The sequence below is a fragment of the Nomascus leucogenys genome, chromosome 18 (assembly GCF_006542625.1).
Source record: "Nomascus leucogenys isolate Asia chromosome 18, Asia_NLE_v1, whole genome shotgun sequence".
Taxonomy (NCBI): domain Eukaryota; kingdom Metazoa; phylum Chordata; class Mammalia; order Primates; family Hylobatidae; genus Nomascus; species Nomascus leucogenys.
In genome coordinates, this window is record NC_044398.1 from 66,285,569 (window position 1) to 66,313,040 (window position 27,472).

The window sequence follows — 27,472 nt, forward strand, 5'->3', positions numbered from 1 at the left end:
GCACGGTGGCTCACACCTGTAATCCCAGCACTTTGAGAGGCCGAGGCTGGCGGGTCACCTGAGGCCAGGAGTTCAAGACCAGCCTGGCCAACATGGTGAAACCCTGTCTCTACTAAAAATACAAAAGTAAGCTGGGCGTGGTGGCAGGAGCCTGTAGTTCCAGCTACTTGGGAGGTTGAGGCAAGGGAATCTCTTGGACCCGGGAGGTGGAGGTTGCAGTGGGCTGAGGTTGCACCACTGCACTCCAGCCTGGGCATCAAAGCTAGACTCCATCTCAAAAAAATAAATAAAGTAAAATAAAATAATTATCAGGAAGGGGCTAATTTTGCACTTCAATACAAGAGGATAAAGAAACCAGAGTGCTCAAGTCTATACTTACTTTTGATAGTCTTGTTTGTTGTTACATTTTTCTTACATTTCCATTGACTCAGTGCCTAACCAAAACAGTTTAGATAAGCAGGGCATTATAGGTGAAAAGCTGCAAGTTTGAAAGACAGGTGTACAAATCTTCATTTAGTATCTAACTAGCTCTGACAGAAGTCTTTTTACCTTTTTGGACTCGGCTTCCTTTTTCAGACAATACATCTTTGACGATCGAAAACAACAACAAACCGATAAAGTTCCTTGTAGTTTTAAGAGCCCAATAGTCCAGAATACAAAGTCTCTATTATGTTCTTCTCTGGATAAAAGAACTTGTGGACTTTATAACATGATCCAAGAATGAAGGAAAAAAAAAAACCAAAACCTACCTTTAGGAACAAAAAGGGCACATAGCAGGAAGCTGAAATACAGAACGCCTTCAGAGAATACAGAGAACATTTAGCAAAAAGTGGAAAATCTGACAACACTGTACAGTCACAGTCTTCCTCTCCATAACAATAATTTTTTCTCCTTTCACTAAAATAGAGCAATTTTTATTGTCACAAGCACATGTGTATTACTGGCAATAAGGATATAGCTGTATAGGACACCTCCTTAAACATCTTCTTTATTTTAAGATGCAGTTGGGGGAAATGACTAGGAGTTCCCAGCACTTTCTGGTTGCCATGGATACCTGTCATCCACGTCCAGAGCCTGCAGGTTACACTCAGGGACTCTTGCCAGCTCATGAATAATATCGCTGAAGCCCGCTGCCGCTGCGATGTGTACACATGTCTTCCCACTCTCATCATCATAGTTGATTATGGACGGCCCCTGGTGATGGCTCAGAATGACGGAGCACAGAATCCTATTTCCACTCTGGAAAAGAGAGTCAAAGAAAGCCCATTATGTACGATCCAGTGTTCTTCTCTGTCTAGGCATGTTAAGATAAAAATACAAAAGAAAAAAAGGAAAAAAAAAGAAAGAAAAAAGATGAAAAGAGAAAAGGAAATGGGGAAAAAAAGAACCTAAAAATACATTCTATCTAAGCTCTCCAACAAATGTCCACTTGTCTCAAGTCACTGCAGAGATTTTTGTCTTCCGCAGGAGCTAAATTGTCTTCCATAACTAGTGAATGAAGGATGGATTGAAATTAAATACAGGTGCAATGGACTGACATCAGAGCTAGAGTGATGGATGGGCCACCTAGACAACAACTTGCTCATTAGGTCTGATCATTTGTGTCCCCATTTGTTGTAGAGGCTGACCACCAAGAGACTGACAGAGTTCATCTTAATGTTAAAGAAGTGACTATGATGAGTACTGATTGGTGGCGCAATGATGCAGGAAAAAAGCTTGTTTCTGGGTAGCGCCAAGGAGCAGGGGGCTGACAATTTGTCCCAGGGAGCCTGGGAAGCAGAACTGTCTGAGCAGAGGCTACAATCTTGTATCAGACTTCGTTTACAAAAACAACTAAAAGATAAAGTGAGAATTTCCAAATGGGGACCACAGAACATTATGCCTTAAGCACAGGGTCCCATCTGAGTAGCAGACCCTCTATGGCTGCACTGGTTACATAACCATAAAGTAATCGCTGGCTACAGACTTTTTCTTTCCCTTCCTATCATCTTCCCTTTTTCGTCTTCTTCCTCCCTCCATCTTTCCTTTGTCTAACAATGATTTTAAATAACTTTGACTAATTGTTTATATTCTATGGCATGCCTGTCCTTAGAAGTCAGCTAAAGCTTACTTAGGTGACTTAGAAGTCAGCTAAAGCTTACTTAGGTGAGTTAGAAGTCACCTAAAGCTTAGGTGAGCACACCTAAGCTTTCATGCCTTTATCAAATTTTCTATGTTTGTTTCACTTCATGCTAGTTAGACATATATCAAAGGAGTCTGAAATACATTTTAGATAGTCAAGAGACACTTTTCTTTAAAAGCAGTAGCCATTCAATAAGGAAAATAGAAGCAAAAATAGTGTCAGCACAATAATTCTTTTTTGTTTACAATTTCCTGGAAGAGTAAAGGAATTCAAGCTGTCAAGGTGGTTCAAAGGCCAAAACACCCTGTTCGTAGTTTCCCCTCTTGGTAGAAGAAGAAGCATTAAGTGCAGATGGAGAAAACAAAACCCCACACTCGTACTCTCTTCCTTTCACCTCCCTCGCCCCTGGGGTGAAGTCATTTTGGAAGTGGTAAACTGAAATAGAGGCTGCTGCTTCTGGGATCCTGCCAGCCAGTCCCAGGCAGCAGGTCTCTTGGCAGCTGGGGTACTCTCGACAGCCTCTCTGGATAAGTAAAGACAGACTCCACACCTTTACTCTTTTCTTCCAAAATACCTTCTGTCCTAAATTCTCCAAACAATTCCTTTGCCTCTATACCTGAATCTCACTTATAGCGCCATTGTTTGAACTTTACTTTTCTTTTTAAGAAGATCCTCCCAGGAAGAATGGCGAGAGCTGTGTTTACTGTGTGATCGTCCGGGCCTGGCACCTTTCTTTTTTTTTTTTTTGAGACAGAGTCTCGCTCTGTCACCCAGGCTGGAGTGCAGTGGCGCGATCTCGGCTCACTGCAAGTTCTGCCTCCCAGGTTCACGCCATTCTCCTGCCTCAGCCTCTCCGAGTAGCTGGGACTACAGGCGCCCGCCACCACACCCGGCTAATTTTTTTTTTGTATTTTTAGTAGAGATGGGGTTTCACCGTGGTCTCAATCTCCTGACCTCGTGATCCGCCCACCTCGGCCTCCCAAAGTGCTGGGATTACGAGCGTGAGCCACCGTGCCCGGCCCGGGCCTGGCACCTTTCTAAGCCATTTCATGTACTAACTCATGAACAACAATCCCACAAGGTTGGTACTATTATTGTCCTTATATTGTACAGGAGAAAATGAAGGCATAAGGGATTAAGAAATTTGCCCTCTGTCACAGCTAAGAATGAGCAGATCCAGGATTGACTGTGGAGGCGTTGGACTTCACCACTATACTATTCTGTCTGTGATTAAAAAGAGTGGTCTGTTAATTTGATCCTGCATGTGAATGTTCATACTGGAGGAACTAAAGTGAAAACTGTTTAGACCTACATCAGTACCAGTGATGTGTGCCTCGCCAACTGAGACCTCCTTTACAGTTAATCTTTGGGTACTTCAAGAGTTTCTCCTAGTAAGGTTTCCATGGTGCACCCTCAGGAGAATTTCAGGGAGCCTTAGAAAACACTAGTTTGTAAGTCAAGGCCCTGGATCACTTGTCTCCTGGTGACAGAATTCCCTTCTTAACAATCTAGACTGTGTGTCAGCCAAAAATGTGTTTAGACTTGGGAGGTAGGGAAAGTCACAGAGACCAGAAGACACTAGACAAGAAGAAATGGGCTGTGGTCCAGGTGGGTCCTTAGGAAGAATGGAGAGTAGGTTTACACTGGGTAGAAATGTTATTAAATAGGGAAAGGAACAATATTGTACATATCCTATTCTTAAGGAGCTCTAGAATTCTACACTGAGCCGCCAGATGATGATTGTGAGTTTGTTTTTGTTGTATTTATTTGGTTTTGTTCGTGAGTAATCCATAACGTTGCCTTCATGTATTCTGAAAATGATTGGGAACTGAGTCCTGGTCGTTTTCTCTTTACCTGTCATGAATGGGGAGAGTTGGGGAAGCCTGACTCATAAGAAGCCTTGCCAAGAAGAAAGTCGAGTTAATGTGTAATAATTTTGCTACGGGCAGATTGATAAAACAACAACAACAATAAGATCTCAATATCCTAACCGTAGACATTCTAGGTGACCTTCAAAGGAGTCTAGTGGGCGATTTAGGACTAGTTGCTTATTTGTTAACATATGTCTAAGGAATATGTTCTATGGTGGTTTCTTGGCAGGAACTCCAATCTCCTTCCTTCTCTTGAACACTGGGATGTGTTTGCATTGCTTGTCTTGTGATGGTGACCATATAAAGCAGAAGCCAGTGCTTTAGCCTCTGTGTTGCAGCTGCTTATCCCTCCTAAAAAGCTGGGAGGTTTTGTGATGTGAGAAGATGATCCTGGCTCATCGGTTGGAGCCAGACATGTTAGACTAGAATGGAGACAAAAGGAACATCTAGAGTCTATGCCATGTGAATGTTTGAGGGTTGAGGGTCTAGGGCTAACTAGAGAAAGAAACGTGCCCAATATCCCTGGCTTAGAATCTGGACTGCCTTCATGGTTAGCCCCTTTGGACCAAGCTTTTGGTTGGCCTGGACTCCACAGGCTGCCAAGTCCAAAAGCCTGGGGCTGCCTCTTCTGGAGAGAAAGCAGAGGATAGAAATAGTGGGAGGGTGAGGTATGGTGACCCTCTGCTGCTGAACTACTTCATTTCGTTTTTTTTTTGAGACAAAGTCTCACTCTGTCACCCAGGCTGGAGTGCAATGGAACGACCCCGGCTCACTGCAACCTCTACTTCCCGGGTTCAAGTGATTCTCCTATTTCAGCCTCCCAAGTAGCTGGGATTACAGGCATGCACCACCACGCCTGGCTAATTTTTTATATTTTTTAGGAGAGACGGGGTTTCACCAGGTTGGCCAGGCCGGTCTCAACCTCCTGATCTCAAGTGATCCACCCACCTCAGCCTCCCAAAGTGCTGGGATTACAGGTGTGAGCCACCGTGCCCCACCCAAACTACTTCATTTCATAGAGGTGCTAATGCTTAATGGGGGAAAATGTTTTTCATGCTTTGATGTATAGAAAGGGTCTGGCTTGGGCTTCTAGCTGTCTGGCAGGATGAAGTCTCCAGGATATCTGTGTGTTGTCCTTACTAAGCCTATGCCTAAGAATCTTTCTGCTGAAATGAAGCTTAGCAAAGAATAATTCTCAACAAATATTTTCTGAGCAATAAATAAATAAATAAGTGAAATAGACCTTACGAACTATGGCAAAGCCAAACAGGTTGGATTTTACCCATCCTTTTTGGCTTCTTCTCTCTCTTCTCCTCATTATCTTCCTCCATTCTCTACCTTTTCTCTTCTTTCTCTACTTGTTTTTATTCCTGGGCGAGTCCCTGTTTTCCCTCATTCTACCCACTCCCTTTCTCTCTACAATTAGGCACTGAGGACCTGACATGTGAAAGCCACTCTAACTTAGGTTACCCTTTGAAGCTCCAGCTTCCCAAACAGGTCAGAGTCTTTGCTCCCAGGGTAATGGAGGCTAATTTCCTAAATTTGACTTTCTCATTTTTTACTCTGGACTTAGGCAGCTTGATGGTTGTCCTCTTATCAAGTATTGGAAGCCATGTGGCCTGAGTTCCTGCCCGGGTGCTGGATGCACTTAGGCAAATGCTAAGCTTTTGTACTAGTTTCCCCACCTAGGAACTGCAGGAATGGACTAAATGACCTGTGGTCTCCTCCAGCTCTATGCTTCTTTCACCTTATGAGCGGGATCCACTGATATACAGCATTTATAATTATACATTGGCATTTTGAATATATTGAGAGTTGAAATATATTCATGGGACTTTGACGTAGTTCAAACAGTTGACCACAGATCAACTGTGAGTGTGTGTGAGTGTGTGTGTAATTCCTTGCCCACATAACCACATATTGAAAAAACATGAAATAATCATTTTATATTAGTGCAATTATTTTCTTTCTAACCTTCCTTGAAAAGTATGCTGCTGAAGAAGATTCCAAGTAAAACACATTTTCTAGTAAGTTGGGGAGGGAGCTAGTAGTGAAATTTGCGGGATGGTAGATGCTTGCCCCTCTTACTGACCCGCCGTAATGCCTAGAATTCATATTGCTAGAAACACTCCTAGTATTAAGGCATTGTACTCCTACAAGGCTTGGTTAAGGTGCCAGTGTTATTCCAGAACTCTTCTTAGATCCATAAGAGAAGTGAGGTCACAAGGCAAGCAAGCTGCTGCCCCCAAATTGGAGAGACAGACAGACAGGCAGTTACAGGGACTCACAACATACTAGAGCAGAAACCTCTGAGGGAATCATTGCTACCTCTGCAGGGTAGAAAAATCCAAACTATAGTTAATGAATTGTCAAAGGCTTAGTGTGGACAAATCTGAGAGTACAAATTCAGTAATCCAGTTACACTGGGTATGGGGTGCCATGCTTTTGTGAGTTTTACTTCCAGCAGCTCAACCGGCTTCTCACAGTATATAGCAAAGAAAAATTCCCATGGGCTTCTGGCAGGAGGAGGGGAAAAGGAACCTTTTTGAAATATACCAGAATACTCTGTTCTTCTTAATAAAGTCTGTCCTCAGGAGAAACTAGTTAACCAGAGCCTAACCTACTGAGGTTTTATCAGAGCCTAACTGACCTTAGGGAAGGAAAGTGCTCAACTCCATCTAGCTCTAGCTTTCCACAGGGGAGCAGAACAATACCCAACTCCAGCCCACTCTAGCTATCCTGTTCCACCTAAGAAGGGGAAAAAACATCCTGAGAATCACTTGGAATATTCACATTCCAGAGGCATAGGTTCACTAAAAGACAGGGACTAAATCATAGGACCATATATTACATTTCTCTTCCCCCCATACTTCACCATTACATTACTAAAGTGCTATTTACAGGAGTTCCTCTTACCCACTACATCATGTCTGGCTATCGAGAAAAAATTATAAAGCATGCCAAAAGGTGAACAACACAATATCTACAGAGCAAGCATCAGTTCCAGACATGGCAGGGATATGGGAATTATCAGCTAAATAATTTAAAGCAACTGTGATTAATGTGCTAAGGGCTGTAAATGGATAAAGTGGACAACATGTCAGAACAGATGGGCAATGTAAGCAGGAAGATGGAGATCCTAAGAAAGAACCAATAATAAACGCTGGAGATAAAAAACACTGTAATGGAAATGACTAATGCCTTTGATGAGCTTATCAGTAGATTGGACACAGCTGAGGGAAGAGTCTCTGTGCTTGAGAAGATCTCAATGTAAACCTCCAAAACTGGAAAACAAAAAGAAAAAAGACTGAAAAAAACAGAACAGAATATTCACAGACTGTGAGAGAACAGCAAAAGGTGTAACATACAGGCAATAGGAATACCAGAAGGAGAAGAGAAAAAGGAACAGGATAAATATTTGAAACAATAATAACAACTGAGAATTTTACCAAAAAAATTGTTAGACACAAAAGCTCAGAGAACACCAAGCAGGATAAATGCCAAAAACAACAACAAAAACAACAAAACAAACAAAAAACCCTATGCCTAGGCATATTATTTTTCAATTACAGAAAATCAAAGATAAAGAAAAAGTCCTGAAAGAAGCCAGAGGAAAAGAACACCTTACCTATAGAGGAGCAAAGAGAAGGATTACCTCTGATTTCTCAGAAACCATACAAGCAAGAAGAGACTGGAGTGAAATACTTAAAGAGTTGAGAAAAGCTTCCCATCAACAAGAATTCTGTACCTTATGAAACGGTCCTTAAAAAGTGAAGGAGAAGTAAATACTTTCTTAGATAAACAAAAATTGAGGGAATTTGTTACTGGTAGACCTGCATTGCACTAGATGTTAAAAGTAGTTTCTTGCCGGGTGCGGTGGCTCATGCCTGTAATCCCAGCATTTTGGGAGGCTGAGGCAGGTGGATCACCTGAGATCAGGGGTTCAAGACCAGCCTGATCAACATGGAGAAACCCCGTCTCTGCTAAAAATACAAAAATTAGCCGGGTGTGGTGGTGCATGTCTGCAATCCCAGCTACTCGGGAGGCTGAGACAGGAGAATCGCTTGAACCCGGGAGGCAGAGGTTGCAGTGAGCCGAGATCATGCCATTGCACTCCAGCCTGGGCAGCAGAGCAAGATGCCATCTCAAAAAAAAAAAAAAAAGTAGTTTCTTAGAAGAGAAGAAAAATGATATAGGCCAGAAACTGATTTACATAAAGAAAAGAAGAATGTTGAAGAAGGAGTAAGTGAAGGTAAAATAAAAACTTTTATTTTTTTATTGTTAATTAACCTAGGAGATAATAGTTTGTTCAAAATACTAATAGCTACAATGTATACTCATGCATCTATCTTTATATCTATATACATATGTATAAGCTTATGTATGCTTATATATAAGTAAAATGAAGGACAGCAATCATACTAGGGACAGGTGGAAGGAATTAGGATCATTTTGTTATTATAAAGTATTCACACTACCCATGAAGTGGTATAGTGTTATTTTGAAGTGGATTTCGATTAGTCATAAACATATTTGGTATACTCTAGGGCAATCACTAAAAAAGTAAAAAAAGGAAGTATAACTAATATGCTAAGAAAAGAGAGAAAATGGAATAATACAAAATGCTAATTAAAACCACAAAAGGTGGAAAAAGAGTAGAAGATAAAAATAGGAACAAAGAATAAGGGCACGGGCAGATCTCAAGGTCAGGAGATCGAGACCATCCTGGCTAACACGGTGAAACCCTGTCTCTACTTAAAATACAAAAAAAAAAATTAGCCAGGTGTGGTGGCGGGCACCTGTAGTCCCAGCTACTCAGGAGGCTGAGGCAGGAGAATGGCATGAACCCAAGAGGCAGAGCTTGCAGTGAGCAGAGATCGCGCCACTGCACTCCAGCCTGGGCGACAGAGTGAGACTCTGTCTCAAAAAAAAAAAAAAAAAGAATAAGGTCAGCAAATAGAAAACAGTCACAAATATGATCGATGTTACTCTAACTATATGAATAATCACTTTGAACATCAATGTTCTAAATGTATCAATCAAAAGACAGAGATTGTCAGGGTGGATAGAAAAATAAGACTCAATTATATGTTGTCTATAAGAAACCCACTTTAAATATAATGACACATATAGATTCAAAGTAAATGAATGGTGAAAGATTTGCCATGAAAACACTAACCAAAAGAAAGCAGGAGTAGCTATATATTATAATTCTAGACAGAGCAGTCTACAAAACAAAGAAAGTTGTTAGGGATAAAGAAGCGTATTACATAATGATGAAGAGGTCAGTTCTCCGAGAAGACATAACGATCCTTATGTACCCAACAACACAGCCTCAGAATATGCGAGGCAAAACCTGATAAAGCTGCAAGAAGAAACAGATGAGTCTGCTTTATAGTTGAAGACTTCAACATCCCTCTATCAGAAATGGACAGATCCAGAAAGCAGAAAATCAGTAGGAATATAGTTGAACTTAAAAATACAATTAATTGGCTGGGCACGATGGCTCACGCCTGTAATCCCAGCACTTTGGGAGGCTGAGGCGGGTGGATCATGAGGTCGGGAGTTCGAGACCAGCCTGGCCAACATGGTGAAACCCCATCTCTACTAAAAATACAAAAATTAGCTGGGCATGGTGGTGTGTGCCTGTAATCCCAGCTACTGGGGAGACTGAGGTAGGAGAATGGCTTGAACCTAGGAGGCAGAGGTTGTAGTGAGCCGAGATTGTGCCACTGCACTCCAGCCTGGGTGACAGAGGAAGACTCTGTCTCAAAAGAAAAAAAATACAATTAATTAATTGGATACAATTGACATCTACTGACTACTTCATCTAACAGCAAAATAAACATTTTTAACAAGCTCACATGGGACCTTCACCAATAGACTAGTCTAGGCCATAAAACAAACCTTAACAAAAGTGAAAGACTAGAAATCATACAATGCGTGCTTTCAGACCATGGTAGCATTAAACTATAAATCAATAACAGAAAGACAACTGGAAAATTTCTGAACATGTGGAGATTAAACAACATAAGTAACACATGGTTCAAAAGAAGAAATCTCAAGATAAATTAACAAAATACTTTGAACAAAAGGAAGATAACATCAAAATTTGTGGGATGTAGCAAAAACAATTTCTCAGAAGAAAATTTACAGTATTGAATGTATATATTAAAAAAGAAGAAAGATCTAGGCTGGGCGCGGTGGCTCACGCCTGTAATCCCAGCACTTTGGGAGGCCAAGACGGGCGGATCACGAGGTCAGGAGATCAAGACCATCCTGGCTAACACGGTGAAACCCCGTCTCTACTAAAAATACAAAAAAATTAGCCGGGTGCAGTGGCAGGCGCCTGTAGTCCCAGCTACTCGGGAGGCTGAGGCAGGAGAATGGCGTGAACCCAGGAGGCGGAGCTTGCAGTGAGCCAAGGTAGCACCACTGCACTCCAGCCTGGGTGACAGAGCGAGACTCCGTCTCAAAAAAAAAAAAAAAAGAAGAAAGATCTAGAATCAATTATATAAGCTTACATCTTAGGAAGCTAGAAAAAGAAGAGCAAATTAAATCCAAAGTAAGCAGAAGAAAAGAAAAAATAAAAATTAGAGAAGAAATCAATGAAGTAGAAAACAGAAAATCAATAGGGAAAAATCAATGAAACCAAAAGCTGATTCTTAGAAAAGATTAATAAAAGTGATAAGCCTCTAGCCAGGCTAGAAAAAAACAGCGGGACACAAATTACTTAATATCAGAAATGATAAAAGGTACTTCACTACAGATCCCATGGACATTAAAAGAATAATGAAGAAATACTTTAAACAACTCTATTTTCACAACTTGATAGCATATTTGAAATGGACCAATTCCTTAAAAGACACAATCTACCAAAACACACACAAGGAGAAATAGATAATCTGAATACATTTATGTCTATTAAAGAAACTGAATAGGCTGGGCGCAGTGGCTCACGCCTGTTATCCCAGAACTTTGGGAGGCTGAGGCCGGTGGATCACCTGAGGTCAGGAGTTCGAGACCAGCCTGGCCGACATGGCGAAACCTGGTGTCTACTGAAAATACAAAAAATTAGCCTGGCGTGGTGGCAGGCGCCTGTAATCCCAGCTACTTGGGAAGCTGGGGCAAGAGAATTGCTTGACCCCGGGAGGTGGAGGTTGCAGTGAGCCGAGATCGCGTCATTGCACTCCAGCCTGGGCGACAGAGTGAGAGACTCTGTCTCAAAAAAAAAAAAAAAAAGACAGAAATTGAATAAATAATTAATAACCTTCTAAAATGGAAATATGAGGCTCAGATGTATTCACTGGTAAATTCTACCAAACATTCAAGAAAAAAATAACGTTTTTTAAATAATCTATTTCAGAAGATAGAAGCATAGGGAACTTCCTAACTTGTTCTATCAGTCAGTATCACTCTAATACAAAACAAAACCAAGACATTACGAGAAAAGAAAACTATAGACCAATAACTTTCATAAAGGTAGATGTAAATGTCCTCAACAACGTATTAGTGAACAGAATCTAGCAACATAAAAAAAGAATAATACATCATGGTTAAGTAGGATTTATCCAAGGTATGCAAGTGTAGCTCAACATTTTCAAATCAATTAATGTAATCAACCACATCAGCAGGCTAAAGAAGAAGAATCACATGGTTGTATCAATAGATACAGAAAAAGCGTTTGAGAAAATCCACCACTTATTCATAATAAAAACTCTCAGTAAACTAGGAATAGAGAAGAACTCCCTAAACTTGATAAAGAGCATCTATAGAAAACCTATAGCTAACATCATACTTCAAGGTGAAAAATGAGAAGCTTTCCAACTAAGATCAGGAAGAAGATAAAGATGTCTCCTCTCACAACTTTCCTTCCTTCCTTCCTTCCTTCCTTCCTTCCTTCCTTCCTTCCTTCCTTCCTTCTTCTCTTTCTTTCCTTTCTTTCTCTTTCTTTCCTTTCTTTCTCTTTCTTTCTCCTTCCTTCCTTCCTTCCTTCCTTCTTCCTTTCTTCCTTCCTTCCTTCCTTCCTTCCTTCCTTCCTTCCTTCCTTCCTTCCACAGGGTCTCACTCTGTTGCTCAGGCTGGAGTGCAGTGGTGCGATCTTGGCTCGCTGTGACCTCTGCCTCCCGGGTTCAAGTGATTCTCCTGCCTCAGCCTCCCATGTAGCTGGGACTACAGGCATGTGCCACCACACCCAGCTAGTTTTTGTATTTTTAATACAGGCAGGTTTTTGCCATTTGGCCAGGCTGGTCTTGAACTCCTGGCCTCAAGCAATCCACCTGCATCAGCCTCCCAAAGTGCTGGGATTACAGGCATGAGCCACTGTACCCGGTTCCATAACCTCTTTTCAATATTATACTCAAAGTTCTAGTTAATGCAATAAGACAAGAACAGGAAATAAAAAGAATGCTGATGGGAAGGAAGAAATAAAACAGTCTGTTTTCAGATCACATGACTATCTATGTACAAAATCTGAAAGAATAGACAAAAATAGCTCTGAAACTAAGAAGCAATTATAGCAAGATTTCAGGATACAGGCTAATATACAAAAGTTGATCATTTTTCTATATACTAGCAATGAACAAATATAATTTGAAATTAAAAATACAATACCATTTACATTAGCACCCCTCCCCAAATTAAATACTTAGGTACAAATCTAACAAAATGTGATACAAGAGCTATATGAAAAAATCTACAAAAGTATGATGAAAAACCTCAAAGAACTAAATAAATGGAGACCTTCATATGGTAAGGGTAAGAACAAAATAAAACTTATAAAAATAAATAAATAAATGGATATTGCATGTTCATGGTTAAGAAGACTTAAAATTGTTATCAGTTCTTCAAAATTTGATCTATAGATTCAATATAGTCCCTATCAAAATACCAGAAACTTATCTTGTAGATATCAACAAACTGATTCTACAGTTTATATGGAGAGGGAAAAGACATGGAATAGTCAACAAGACAGTGGAGAAGAACAAAGTTGGGTGACTGACACTATTCAACTTTAAGACTTACTATAAAGCTACAGTAATCAAGATAGTGTGATATTGGCAAAATAATAGACAAGTAAGTCAATGCAACAGAATGGACAGCCAAGAAATAGACCCACATAATCAACTGATATTTGACAGAAGAGTAAAAGCAATACAATAAAGAAGAGGTAGTTGTTTCACCAAATGGTGCTGAAACAACTGGACATCTTCACGCAAAAAAATAAACCTAGACACAGACCTCATACCTTTCACAAAATTGACTCAAAACTGATCACAGACCTAAATGTAAAACCTAAAATTAGGCCGGGCGAGGCGGCTTGTACCTGTAATCCCAGCACTTTGGGAGGCTAGGGTGGGAGGATCGTTTGAGTCCCGGAGTTCAAGACCAGCCTAGGCAACATGGTGAAACCTCATCTCTAAAAAAAATACAAAAAATTACCGAGGCACTGTGGCATGTGCCTGTAGTCCCAGGTACTCAAGAGGTTGAAGTGGAAGGATTACTTGAGCCCAGGAGGTCCAGGCTGCAGTGAGCCCTGATTATGTCACTGCACTCCAGCCTGGATGAGACAGAGTGAATTCTAAAATTATATAAGAATTCCAGGAGATGCTCTTTCCCTAAGTGGCCTCAGCTAATCTGTGAAAATGGTTCGCTATTCACTTGACCCAGAGAGCCCCACAAAATCATGCAAATCAAGAGGTTCAAGTCTTCGTGTTCACTTTACGAACACTTGTGAAACTGCCCAGGCCATCAGGGTAGGCATATATGAAAAGCCACAAAGTATCTGAAAGATGTCACTTTACAGAAACAGTGTGTACCATTCTGACGTTACAATGGTGGAGTTGGCAAGTGTGCCCAGGCCAAGCAGTGGGGCTGGATACAAGGTCGGTGGCCCAAAAAGAGTGCTGAATTTTTGCTGCACATGCTTAAAAATGCAGAGAGTAATGCTGAACTTATGGGTTTCGATGTAGATTATCTGATCATTGAGCATATCCACGTGAACAAAGCACCTAAGATGCGCCGCTGGACCTACGGAGCTCATGGTTGGATTAACCCATACGTGAGCTCTCCCTGCCACACTGAGATGATCCTTACTGAAAAGGAACAAAATGTTCCTAAACCAGAAGAGGAGATTGCCCAGAAGAAAAAGATATCCCAGAAGAAACTGAAGAAACAAAAACTTATGGCATGAGAGTAAATTCAGCATTAAAATAAATGCAATTAAAAGTAAAAATAAAAAAAGAATTCCAGGAGATGACAGGAGCAAAATTGAGATGACCTCAGGTTTGGTGATGACTTTTAGATACTGAAATAATAATCCATGGAAGAAAAAATTGATAACCTAGATTTCATTAAAATCAAAAACTTCTCTGTGAAGGACACTGCCAAAAGAATAACAAGTTAAACCCCAACCTAGAAGAAAATATTTGCAAAAGATGTATCTAATAAAAGACTATTGCCAAAATATGCAAAGAACTCCTAAAACTCAACAGTAAGAAAACAATGATTTTTAAATGGGCCAAAGATCTTTATAGATAGCTCACAAAGAAAATTTGCAGATGACTAATAAGCCCATGAAAAGATGCACCACATCATATGCCATCAGAAAAACGCAAACTAAAACAACCATGAGATACCACAGTGCATTGATTACGAAGGCTAAAATCCAGAACACTGACAATACCAAATGCTGGTGAGCATAATGAACAACAGGAACTCTCATTCACTGCTGGTGGAAATGCAAAATGGTACAGCCACTTTTGAAGACAGTTTGGTGGTTTCTTTTTTCTTTTTTGAGACAGAGTCTCACCCTGTTGCCCAGGTTGGAGTACAATGGTGCAATCTTGGCTCACTGCAACCTCTGCCTCCCAGGTTCAAACGATTCTCCTGCCTCAGCCTCCCGAGTAGCTGGGATTACAGGCACCTACCACCATGCCCAGCTAATTTTTGTATTTTTAGTAGAGACAGGGATTCACCATGTTGGTCATGCTGGTCTCAAACTCCTGACCTCGTGATCCGCCTGCCTCGGCCTCCCAAAGTGCTGGGATTACAGGTGTGAGCCAACCTGCCCGGTCATTTTGGTAGTTTCTTACAAAACTAAACATACCCTTACCATAGATCCGGCAATTGTGCTCCTTGATATTTACCCAAAGGAACTGAAAGCTTATGTTTACACAAAAAGCTGCACACAGATGTTTATAGTGGTTTTATTCACAATTGGCAAAGCTGGGAAGCAACCAAGATGTCCTTGCATAGGTAAATGGATAAATAAACCTTGGTATATTCATGTAATGGAATATTAATCAGTGCTAAAAAGAAATGAGCTACTAAGCCATGAAAAGACATGGAGGTAATGTAAATGCATATTACTAGACAATTTGAAAAAGCTACATAAAGTACAATTCCAACTATATGACATTCTGGAAAAGGCAAAACTATGGAGACAGTAAAAAGATCAGTGGTTGCTAGGGATTAGGGTAAGGGTGGAAAGAATAGGGGGAGCTCAGAGGATTTTTAGGGCAATGAAGGTATTCTGCATGATACTTTAATGATGGATATATGTCATCATACCTTTGTCCAATTCCACAGAATGTACAATATCAAGAGTGAAGCTTATGGTAAACTATGGACTTTGGGCATTAATGACCTGTCAGTGTAGGCTATCAGTTGTAACAAATGTACCACTGTAATGGGAGATGTTGGTAACGGGGGAGGCAATTTATTGTCAGTGGGACAGGGGGGCAGAAGATATTAATAGGTGACGTATTTCTGCAATTTTCCTCTCAATTTTATTGGGAACTTAAAACTGCTCTAGAAAACTAAAATCTTTACATGAAATGTTTTTTTCCACAGAGAGAAAGAACCCAATAAGCCATTAACCCCATTGGCTTGAGATGAGTAAATTTATTGGAGTGAATTCAGTGAACACCTCTTTAGGGACCTACGGTTCCCAAAGCTCTGTTCTGGGTGTTGAGACATTTGGATGAATAAGGCACGTTGCCCTTAGGTCCACAGTCTAGAAGGGAAGACACAGGCACCTCACCAATTTTAACAAAGTCCTAGAAGTAACATGGAGGGAAGAATTTGGAAAGGGAGCTCAACAAAGAAAGTGACACTTAGTTGGGAGCTCACTTTCCATTGAGAAATAAGAAAGAATAAGCAGATATTCTGTAGGCAGAAGGAATGATGCAGGGAGTGCAAGAAGAAAGAAGTATTTTACCCAAATGGAAGAGCATGACAGTGGGGGAGAGGGAAGGAATCTTTATGATGTATTGTGAGGATTATTAGTATTCCAGTGTGATTAGAGCCAAGATTACGTGAGCTTGAGAGGAAAGGTCAGGGGTGGGGAACCAAGGACCCACAGTGACCATAATTGTTTTGGTATAATAATAGCTATGTTGGTACATGTCTTTGTGATTTGTTGGAAGAGCTCTGTAAGAATAGATTGGAAGGCAAAGTGTGGTGGCTCATGCCTGTAATCCCAACACTTGGGAGGACTGGGTGGGAGGATCTCTTGAGTCCAGGAGTTCAAGACCAGCATAGGCAACATGGTGAGACTTTGTCTCTACTTAAAAAAAAATTAGCCAAGCATGGTGGTGTGTGCCTGTAGTCCCAGCTACTAGGGAGGCTGAGTGGTAGAATTGCTTGAGCCCAGGATTAAACTTAGTTTACCTAGTAGGCCTACTGTTTCAAATCTTTACTGCTTTGTTTATTTTGGTGAAATACAAAGGCCTTATTATTTCAATGAACTATAGCTTTAAATGTGATCTCATTATATGGTCCAAGAGAAAAGCAGGAAATTCAGAAAAAGGAATAAATGACAACGGGAAATAGACTCATTCATATGGAAAAACTCTAAAATGAGCACAATGCTAGCCCTGTGTTATAAGTGAAAAAGAAGTCTAAAGAAGGCAAGTGTAATAATGATTTCAGCTGACATTTGGAATTACCCTCAGTCTTTGCAGTGTAAATGGCAGAGTACACCACTTCTGAATTTTATTGCTAACCATAGGGAAGGAGAATGCACAATTTCTCCAGAGCCGGGGTTCTTAGCCTTTTGTGGGTAGTCACTGTTCCTCACTGAGGAGGTCAAGAAAGTTGTGGACTCCTTCCTCAGAAAAATGAATGCAAACATGCTCACACACCATATATACAGTATTACATACAGTTGTAGGGGTTCTAGAGGGACCTATCTTTTTAATCTTTTTACCTCCAATGGAAGACACATAGTGTATGCTCAGGAAGTATTTATTTAGTGATTGAGTAAGCAAATCGACAAGGCATTATGCTTATACAATCATGGTTAAAATGCAAACATCTCCAATAGTAGGTAAAGTATTAGCACCCATTAATATGAACTCATTTATCATAGTGCTTCTAAACCCTAGCTGCATATTACAGACTTCTATGGAAAGGAGGGAGCTTTAAATAATGTATGTGTGGCTGGGCGTGGTGGCTCACGCCAGTAATCCCAGAACTTTGGAGGCTGAGGCGGGTGAATCAGCTGAGGTCAGGAGTTCGAGACCACTCTGACCCACGTGGTGAAACCCCATTATCTACTAAAAATACAAAAACTAGGCAGTCGTGGTGGTGCGTGCCTGTAATTCCAGCAACTTAGGAGCCTGAGGCAGGAGAATTGCTTGAACCCGGGAGGCAGAGGTTGCAGTGAGCCAAGATCGCACCATTGCACTCCAACCTGGGCAATAGAGTAAGACTCCATCTCAAAAAAATATATCTATATATATATGTGTGTGTGTGTGTGTGTGTGTGTGTGTGTACCTGCATGCACACACAGTTTTGTTTTTTTTTTGTAGACATGGAGTCTTGCTATATTGCCCAGGTTAGTCTTGAACTCCTGGCCTCAAGTGATCCTCCTGCCTCGGATTCCCAAAGTGGTAAGATTATAGCCACAGCTCCCAGCCAATACAAATATATTTTTTTATGAGCCCAGGGTCTCATTGCGTTACACAGCTTGGTCTCAAACTCCTGGGCTCAGGTGATCCTCCTGCCTCAGTCTCCCAAGTAGCTGGGATTATAGGCACATGCCATTATGCCCAGCTCCAGTTTTGAAAAATATTGATGGCTGGGCCCCACCCCAGAACAACTGAATGAAAATCTAAGAGGTGAGGCCTGGACATGAGTATTGTTTAAAAGCTCTTCAGATTATTCCATTGTGCAGACAGGGCTGAAATCAATGTAGTAGGTTAAAAGCTGTGACATTTAGTAGAGACAAAGAGTATGGGAGCTTTCAGGTAGCTGAACATGTGGAGGTTTCTGGAGAGTGGCATGCCCAGAGAGGGCATGGAAGCTCCATGCCTGTTCCCCCATACCCTTGCCCTACCTGTCTCTTTGTCTTCATCCTTTGCTATATAATTTATAACAAACTGGTAAACATAAAAAAAGAGAAAGAATATGAAGGCATGGGTATAATAACTAAGTTTCCATGGAGAAAATCAGGAACCCTAATAAAAATGACCATCTGGTCCAATTACATAGTACATTACATATCACTATCATATGCATGGTCTCATTCTGACACCAAAGATACCCTTATCAGTTAAGCCAAGCAAGTGTTGACTTGCCTTAGATCAAGCCCAAGTCTATTCATGCAAACTCAGATATTCAGAGTTGAGTAGGTTGTTCTTACGATTTTGCCAAAGTGCCTCTTAAAGGATAAGAACAGGGATTCCTGGCAGGGTACAGTGGCTCACGCCTGTAATCTCAGCACTTTGGGAGGCCGAATGGGATGGATCACGAGGTCAGGAGTTCAAGACCAGCCTGGCCAACGTGGTGAAAACCCATCTCTACTAAAAATACAAAAATTAGCTCGGCATGGTGGTGTGTGCCTATAATCCCAGCTACTTGGGAGGCTGAGGCAAGAGAATTGCTTGAACCAGGACCTGGGAGGCAGAGGTTGCAGTGAGCTGAGATTGCACCACTGCACTCCGGCCTGGGCTACAGAGTGAGACTCCAAACAAAACAACAAAAACAACAACAACAACAAAAACCCAGCGATTCCCACCCTGTGAGGGCCCAACGGCGGTCTGGGAATCTGTTGTTTTACAAGCATTGCTGGTGATTCCATTGCAAGGCCAGGTCTAAGACAGCAGCTCTACACTGGGGCTGGGATGGTGGAAGGGGGATGCATGTCAATCAGAATTACCTGAGGAGGTTTTTCAAAATGCACATGCATCCTGGATCTAGGGAATCAGAATGCAGGGGTGTTGAGGTGACTATATAGAAAATGCCTGCTTCTGGTGCCACTTTCATCTCAGCTGAGAACCAACACAAGAGGAGCTTCCTGGGAGCCCAGCCATGTTCCTCTGTGGCCACTGCTACAGTGGTGACCCCTGACCAGCCAGAGGCCAGCCCCAGGGCATGGGGTCCTGGGCAGAGACTGGCAGCGATGGTGGCAGGGCAGGTGATTAGATACTGAAAGTATGTAGGAGGGTGCTATGGGCAGGTGGAGATGACAAAACAAGCCTTGCTCACGGCATAGCTTTGCAGAGAAACTGAAGCCAAGGTTGGAGGGATGAAAACAGAGCAGTTTCCAGATCACTTCTGTTTTCCCCTTACATCAGGCACACATGTCAATCCTGAAAGTCCCAGGTGCCCACTTCTGCTGTACTTGGCACATGGAAATGCTGACTGAAACCACAGTCAGGGCAGCAGAAACTATTCTCACAGGGTCCTGGCAGTAGCTCAGACAGGTGCCCTTTCTGGGCCAACAGAAATCAACTGTGGGGGTGTCTGTGCTGAAGACAGAGACGGGCTGGCAAGTTTATGCAAAGGATGCTCTCCTTGAAAAAGGAATAGGTAACTTTTAGTTAATCATTCCCCTTGAAAATAGAAAGCACTCTGTTACACATTAGTGATTATTATTCTTTCACCTTACTCTTGGTTTTGCCCTCTCTGGACAGTAGATTTCTTGAGCCTATTCTGATTTGTTTGGTTGTGTGTATTGACGGGGACTTCCTTATGTGACAGTGATGCAGGGTCATGAGCCACTACTTTCACTGTTGGGTGTAGAATTCAGGATCACCTGAAGCGACTCTGCTGGGGAGGATTTGGAAGCAAGAAGAGAGTCAGAGAGTCATGGTTCAAAGACTTTGAAGGCATTTTCCCAGCAATTCTTTGAAGGTTTACTCTGGGACACAGTAAGCCGGTAGCAAGCAATGAGATGGAGAGAGAAAGAGAGAGAATGAGAGGGGTGTGTGTGTGTCTGTGTGTGACACCCAAGGCAGGCTCTGCTTAATATTTTATAACTGCTCCCCTTTACATCTTGGCAGGGTTTCTTTTCAACAAGTGGTGGAGCTGAATGAAGAGCTGAAACCTCCATCTTTAAAGTTTGACCTACTCAGAAAATTGTTAACACTGCTTTCCACCATTTAAACCTGAGACCAGTCCACAGGTCAATTTCTCACCTGGACTGCCCAGTGGAGAGCTGTTTTAAAGTCTTTATCCACAAGGGTGGGGTCTGCCCCCTTCTTCAGCAGCATTTGGGTGTGTTGAGGCTGGTTGTGGAAAGCCGCCCAGTGGAGTGGTGTCATTCCCTGCAAAACAACAGTCAGAGAGGATAGAGATGAGCACAGGCTCCCAGGAAGAAAACTGGAGCTCACACTTTCTCCCCAGGCCTGGGGGCCATCACCAGATGCATTGGTTGTTTCCTGCTGGTTCATTCGTTCATTCATTAATCCATTCATTCAATAGATGTTTATTGTGCATCTGCTTTGTGCCAGGCAAGCAGGTGTTCAGGATACAAAAGTTAATAAGATCAATAAGATCCTTACCCTCATGGAAATTGCTCTGTGGTAAAGGAAGACAGATATTAAATGCACAAAAACATGTCAAACAATCTTCCAGATTGATAGATACTGTGAAGAATGCACATAGGATGCTGGTGAGAGAGTAACCAAGGGTGGAGGGACTGTTCTAAACAGGCCTCTGTGAGAAGAACTGGAGGAGGAGGACAGCCAACACCAAGCACAGAGGCAGAGAGTAAGTTAAAGGAAAGCCCCTGTGACTGGAGTGCAATCCCCCACCACCAGGGCAGGGGTGCTGTCTGTTGTCCTCTATCTCTAATGCCTAGGCGAGAGGCTGGAGAAATAGCTGTTGAATGAATGAATGAGGTAGGAGGGGAAGGGGGCAATGTGAAACGAGGTTGGAGAGGGAGGCAGGGGCTGATCCTGGGAGGGTGGGATGGGGGATAACTGTCTCTGCATAAGGCATTTGGATTGTATTCTAATTCAGTGGAGAGACAATGAAGAATTTTAAGCAGGTATTGGCATGATCAGATATACACTGTTTAGAAGAAATCACTGTGGCAGCTTGGAGAACAGAGCTGGATGAATGAATGGTGAATCCCAGCTTCTTTCAGAGTTCAGGGTCACATGGGTTAGGTATAATTTAACAGTAAGTGAGCTTATGCTGAGAAATGGTGGCCAAAAAGAGCCAGCGTTATTTGAGAGTATATATGATGAAAAGATTGGCTCTTCTCCTTGCTCACTCATCTCAATTCCATGAAATGTATCTAGAATGAATTGAAATGAAGATGCCTGATAAAGGGGGCAAAGGGCACAGGCAGCTTTGAAGACTCTCTTTCTATAATTATCTCTGCCAACAGCATAAAGCTAGGAGACAACGCTTTGGCTTTCTCTGTTCCTTCCAGGGTGAGCTGCATGGAGAAGATGGGCCTCAGCCTAGACAGGAGCACATTAATAATAGCCCAGAGCTAATATTTATTGATCTAGACACCTTTATGAGTTCTTTTATCTATTGTCTCACTTAATCCTCCAAACAACCTTCTGAAGTAAGTACTGTGGTGATGTCTCCTATATGTTCACCAAGCTGTTTCCTCTTCCCCTCGGGCACACAGTCAAACTACATTCCCCAGCCTCCTTGCAGAGAAGTGCAGCCACATGACTGAGTCCTTGCCACTGGAATGTGGACAGAGGAGAGGAAAACCTTCCCCAGGCCTGGGCTAGAAAAAAAGCCCATGTGATCCTCCACATCTTCTCTTTTTCCTCATGTATCAACAGAATGCAGAGGAGGACAAGGTTCTAGAAGATGCTGGAATCATGTGATTGAAAAGCCTGGGTTTCTGATCAATGAGGGAGAATAGGACCACCCTGCCAAACAGCACTGGACTATGATACGAGAAAGAAATAAGCTTTTACTGTGTCAGGCTACTGAGATTTCAAGTAGTTTGCTAGAGTAGTTAGCCAGCTCTGATAGGTGCGATTGTACTTCTCATTTAATCAAAAAGGAAGCTGAGCTCTAGAGAAATTCCTGAGTTTGTGAGTAGGCATGGAACTGAATCTAGGGTTTAAGGTTTGTGGGACACTAGAATTAGAATGTTAAATCCCGTCAACCAATTCCATATTTTGAATTCCTATATTATGGTTTGCTTTCAAGTTTCAAGTATCATATGACAGTGAGCCTCCAGAGATACTCTTGAGGATATTTCAAGAAATTAGTTCCATATGAAAAAGAATGCTGGTATAAAAGCAATGGAACTTCTTATTCTTATTCCAATAGCTGAATATTTACTTGGAAATCAGAATACCTCAGTGCATTCTAATTGGTCGTCTTCATTTTTAACTGGGCACACTGGGGTTAGAAATCTAACACAAGGGAATTACATTTTAAAATTAAATTATATTTTAAAAATAATGCATGGATAGCCCATTTCCCAGTTCTTAGTCCCATTTGCTTCACTGCAAATGAAGTGATGAAATGAAGTCATTGGCTTCATCACGAAGTGCCAAAAGTTTTCAAGTTACTGGAGTGTAAGTTGCATGACAGCAGGGCCTTTGTTTGCCAGTCTGAATTCCCAGATCCTAGAACGGTGCCAGGCACATTATAGATGTTTATTAACTGAACGAATGACTTACTGTGCTCCACCGAATTTTTTTTTTTTTTTTGAGATGGAGTTTCGCTCTGTCGCCCAGGCGGGAGTGCAATGGCACCATCTCGGCTCACTGCAACCTCCACCTCCCAAGTTCAAGTGATTCTCCTACCTCAGCCTCCCAAGTAGCTGAGATTACAGGTGCCTGCCACCACGCCTGGCTAATTTTTGTAGTTTTTGGTAGAGACATTTTTCACCATGTTGGCCAGGCTGGTCTCGAGCTCCTGACCTTAGCAGCCCACCTCAGCCTCCCAAAATGCTGGGATTACAGGAGTGAGCCACTGCACCCGGCCGAATTTCTTTGTAAAATTTGGCTTTGCTTTCTAAAATCACACACAGAAGAAAGGCAGAACATGACTTCTCCTTTACTGACAATGAACTTGTCTGATATGATCATTGTTACCAACTCATTAGTTGAAATTTGTCAGGATTTTTGATGAGTGCTCCAAACAATCTTGTCCTTTGTACTACTGTACTATCTCACATCCAATTACTAATCAGGCCTAACCCTGCTTAGCTTCTGAGGTCAGGTGTGTTCAGGGTGGTTATGGCCATAGACCACTGCACTGTCAAAAGTGAGGTAGATGGCAATGACTATATGCAGAAGTATGATTTAGAGATGTGGGATTTCAGTGCGAAAATGTGGTTGTGAATTAAACTATGGTAATGCAATGTTAATTATTGTCTCCTAAATACAGTTTCAGGCTTTAAGAGTTATTCTCTTTAAACGACCGCAAGAAAACCCCTCTCAAAACCCAATTCTTGCATAGTTTGGTCAAGGAGTGGGGTGGGAGGAGTACTGTCATTTTTCATACACCTACTTGATGCCAAGAGCTTTCTATATGCTATCTCATAGAATCTTCACAATGATCCTAAGGGGTTAGTATTTTTAGGCCTATTTTACAGGCAAGGAAACTGAAACACAGATTAAGTAATTTGCCTAAGGCCATTGACTGAGTCCATGGTAGAGCTAGGGTTCAACACTTGCTTCTCTGACTGGAAAAAAAAATGCTCTTTCCACACATCATGGTGGTAGAATTTCATTTTGGGAATGAGCTCAAATGCTAAAAAATTCCTTTCTTTGTAATTGTAGCTGGATTCAAGGTTGTCTTACTTTCTAAAATGATAGTTCTTACTAGTGTAAGGATTGGTACTCTATATTTTTGTTTCATTTGGCATTGCCTCAAGGGTCCTCCTGAAAGTACAGTTGGCAAACATTTATTTTTGTAAGATATATACACATACATAACACATATTCTCCCACCCAATTCACCGTCACCACAAAACTTGAGAAAATCTTGAAAATAACTGGTGATCCTCTGAATGGCTCCAAATCAAGACCCGAATTACTTCATTACTTTTCTAAATACTTGTACAATATAAATGGGTTGTGAACACTCAGTCAAGTAAAGGGAAATTTCCTGCTGCTTTTTTTTCTTTTTCTTTTTTTTCATTTGGGCTGATGAGAAATAAGAATAAATCCTCTTAGAGTTAATAATGTGAAAACCAAAACTTTCAAAAGCAGCTCAAAGGCAGCGGTTGGTATTGCACACTTTATTTAGGAACATTTTCCTACAACTGCTTCCTTCTCCTTTCTTCTTCTTCTTTCTTCAACTTCTGTTGGGCCTGAAGAAATTGTACTTGTCTTGTGTTAAAATTCTGGTGACCAGTTAAGGGGCAAACATCAGGCTTAGCAATTGGTATCTGTACTAAGCAGTGACAGAAATCACGATTAAGCTGTGACGCACATAAAGGCAGATGTTGTGGCATATTCACCATGGTATGCTCCCTGCACTGAGCACACAGTAAGTGTTCAAGAAATGTTTACTGGAAGATTTAATTAGTGAATTGCAGCTTATCAAAGATCACTTGGACTCATAGGGAATATAAAACCAGAGTCTGTTGGATAAGACAGCCTTCTGTGTCCAAGTTATGGAGACCTTTCCAACCAGTTACTTCCTGGAGTTTCAATGAGCCTTCGAAGCATCTAGGAGCTGACAATCTAGCAGTCACTATCAGGCATGTTGCAACAAACACCCAGATGGCCCTGGTGACAGGAGAATTCTACTCTTCTGAAAATCAAAAAGTATTGATTGGCTCAAAGTGTGAGGAGGAACTCATATTCAGTTAAAAATATAAGCTCTCCAGAATGTTTTGAGGGGAAATGTTAAGTTTTGGTTGACTTGGGATCTGATTTTAGATTGCTGATAGGACTAAATGTATGTTCTAACTGTTGAGTGCATAGTAGGGTTGCTTTGGAACAGTGTCTTGTGTTGATGAGTAATTCTGTGCCTTGAACCTGTGCCACCACAATTTCAGTTAAAGGCTTACAAGTCCTATCAGCTTCTCAGAACATTTTTTTTTTTTCAAAACCACTTTTGTGTTTTCTGAACCAGAAATCTGCTTTAGTGCTTAGCAGGTTTCATGTTTCAGAACTGTACTTTTAGAGTGTCTCTAGCCAACACTGAAAAGCACACAGAGAGAAATGTTGATGTGGCTGGGTGCTTGGTTTGTTCCCCGTCTTGATTGGCGGTTCGGGGCGGGGTGGTGGAGGGGGAGGGTTAAGAATTATAGCAGGTGTCTGGTGGCTGAGAGGTCAGTAAACAATTCCAGATGCTTTGAAGGATCTAGAATTTCCAGCAGCTTGGCTCTGGTTGACATTTAAAAATTAACATACTTAATCCTCTAATCACATATGATCACCCCCCAACAAAAGTGATAGAGGATCTCCCTTAGATAAAAAATTGGAATTACTATGTACTTTAAAAGTAGATCTAGTTTTAAAAACTAGATGGTGTTACAAGTACAGTAATGAAAGCCATTTTCTTTCATTTTTATTTGAAAAACAATCTTATAGATCAGAAGGCTTAGTAAACTAATTCATTGTCTTTGTTTTGGAATTTCCTAAACTGGGTAGATAGACGGTGAGCATCACGATAGCCAAAGACTATAACTGAAGGCCAAGAATACTCTGAGGTTGGATTTTAGGGCACTAGGAAGGGCTGCTAATAATGACACTCTTTAAAAACTCTCACTTCCTCCCTGTAATAATTACAAGAATAATATGTCTGAAATTTTTAAAAAAAGACTTTAGAATGGGAGTTTTTTTTTTTTTTTTTTTTTTTGAGACGAAGTCTCGCTCTGTCACCCAGGCTGGAGTGCAGTGGCGCGATCTCGGCTCACTGCAAGCTCCGCCTCCCAGGTTCAATAAGAAAATGACAACCCAATGGATCAATGGACAAAGAATGTAAACAGGCAAGTCACAAAAGAAGATATAATAAAGACCATTATATCTATGAAATGATGTTCATCTCATTAATCAGGGAAAATGCAAATAACAAGAAAATCCAGCAACAACTGGGAAAAAACCAGTACTTCCACTAAAAACAACAATAACAACAACAACAACACCCAGCTATTTTGGGGGAATAATTAGGCAGTGTTTTATTTTATTAAAAATAAAAACATACACTCTTTACTACCCAGCAATTATTCTTTTAAGACAAATGCTTGTATAGAGTATGCAAAAAGGCTTGTACAAGAAACACTCTGTAGACTGGTGTTTATGATGGTGAAAAATTGAGACAATCTAAGTATCCATTCATAGGGGAATGGCAAAATAAATGGAGGTATTTTGATATTATGTAACATTATGAAGCCATTAAAAGGAATGAGCCACAGGCTGGGTGCCGTGGCTCACGCCTGTAGTCCCGGCACTTTGGGAGGCCGAGGCAGGTGGATCACGAGGTCAGGAGTTCGAGACCAGCCTGGCCAACATGGTGAAACCCTGTCTCTACTAATATACAAAAATTAGCTGGGCATGGTGGCGGGCGCCTGTAATCCCAGCTACTCGGGAGGCTGAGGCAGGAGAATCGTGTGAATCCAGGAGGTGGAGGTTGCAGTGAGCCGAGATCATGCCATTGTACTCTAGCCTGGACAGGGCGAGACTCCATCTCGAAAGAAAAGAAAAACAACAGAAAAGGAATGAGCCAGATCTGTATGTATCAAAAATTCTAAGACAAATGCTTGAGTTTAAAAACTAAGTTAGGCCAGGTGCGGTGGTTCACACCTGTAATCCCAGCACTTTGGGAGGCCGAGGCGGGTGGGTCACGAGGCCAGGAGATCGAGACCACCCTGGCTAACATGGTGAAACCCTGTCTCTACTAAAAATACAAAAAAAAATTAGCTGGGCGTGGTGGCGGGTGCCTGTAGTCCCAGCTACTTGGGAGGCTGAGGCAGAACCTGGGAGGTGGAGCTTACAGTGAGCCGAGATTGCACCACTGCACTCCAGCCTGGGCAACAGAGTAAGACTCTGTCTCAAAAAAAAAAAAAAAAAAAGTTGCAGAACACGTAGAGTGATACCTTTTTTTAAAAAATGAATTTAACTGTTACTTGCCCCTACCCCTTATACAATGGAGGCTACACCATGCTTGGAGCTCACTGAAAAAAGACAGAAGAGAGAAGATTACTTGTTCAAAACATTGAGCAGCCAAATACAGGTACTCCACCAAAGTAATGAATGACAAAGAAAGCCTGGGCTGTGTTCTTTGCATTTCAGAATTGTATTTATTT

At 41.5% G+C, this 27,472-nt stretch overlaps 1 protein-coding gene and 1 pseudogene across 1 annotated transcript in view; one reads left to right on the plus strand and one right to left on the minus strand.

Moving 5' to 3' along the window:
- The window catches only part of ANKRD55 (ankyrin repeat domain 55), a 133,669-nt gene that overhangs the window by 27,021 nt on the left and 79,176 nt on the right, over window positions 1-27,472 (minus strand). The window contains exons 6-7 of the mRNA XM_030798602.1: window positions 20,418-20,546; window positions 1,055-1,239 (exon numbers count right to left, since the gene is read on the minus strand). Coding sequence (XP_030654462.1) covers window positions 1,055-1,239; window positions 20,418-20,546 — 314 coding nt within the window. The remainder of the gene's footprint in view (window positions 1-1,054; window positions 1,240-20,417; window positions 20,547-27,472) is intronic.
- LOC100582720 lies at window positions 13,638-14,185 on the plus strand (annotated as a pseudogene).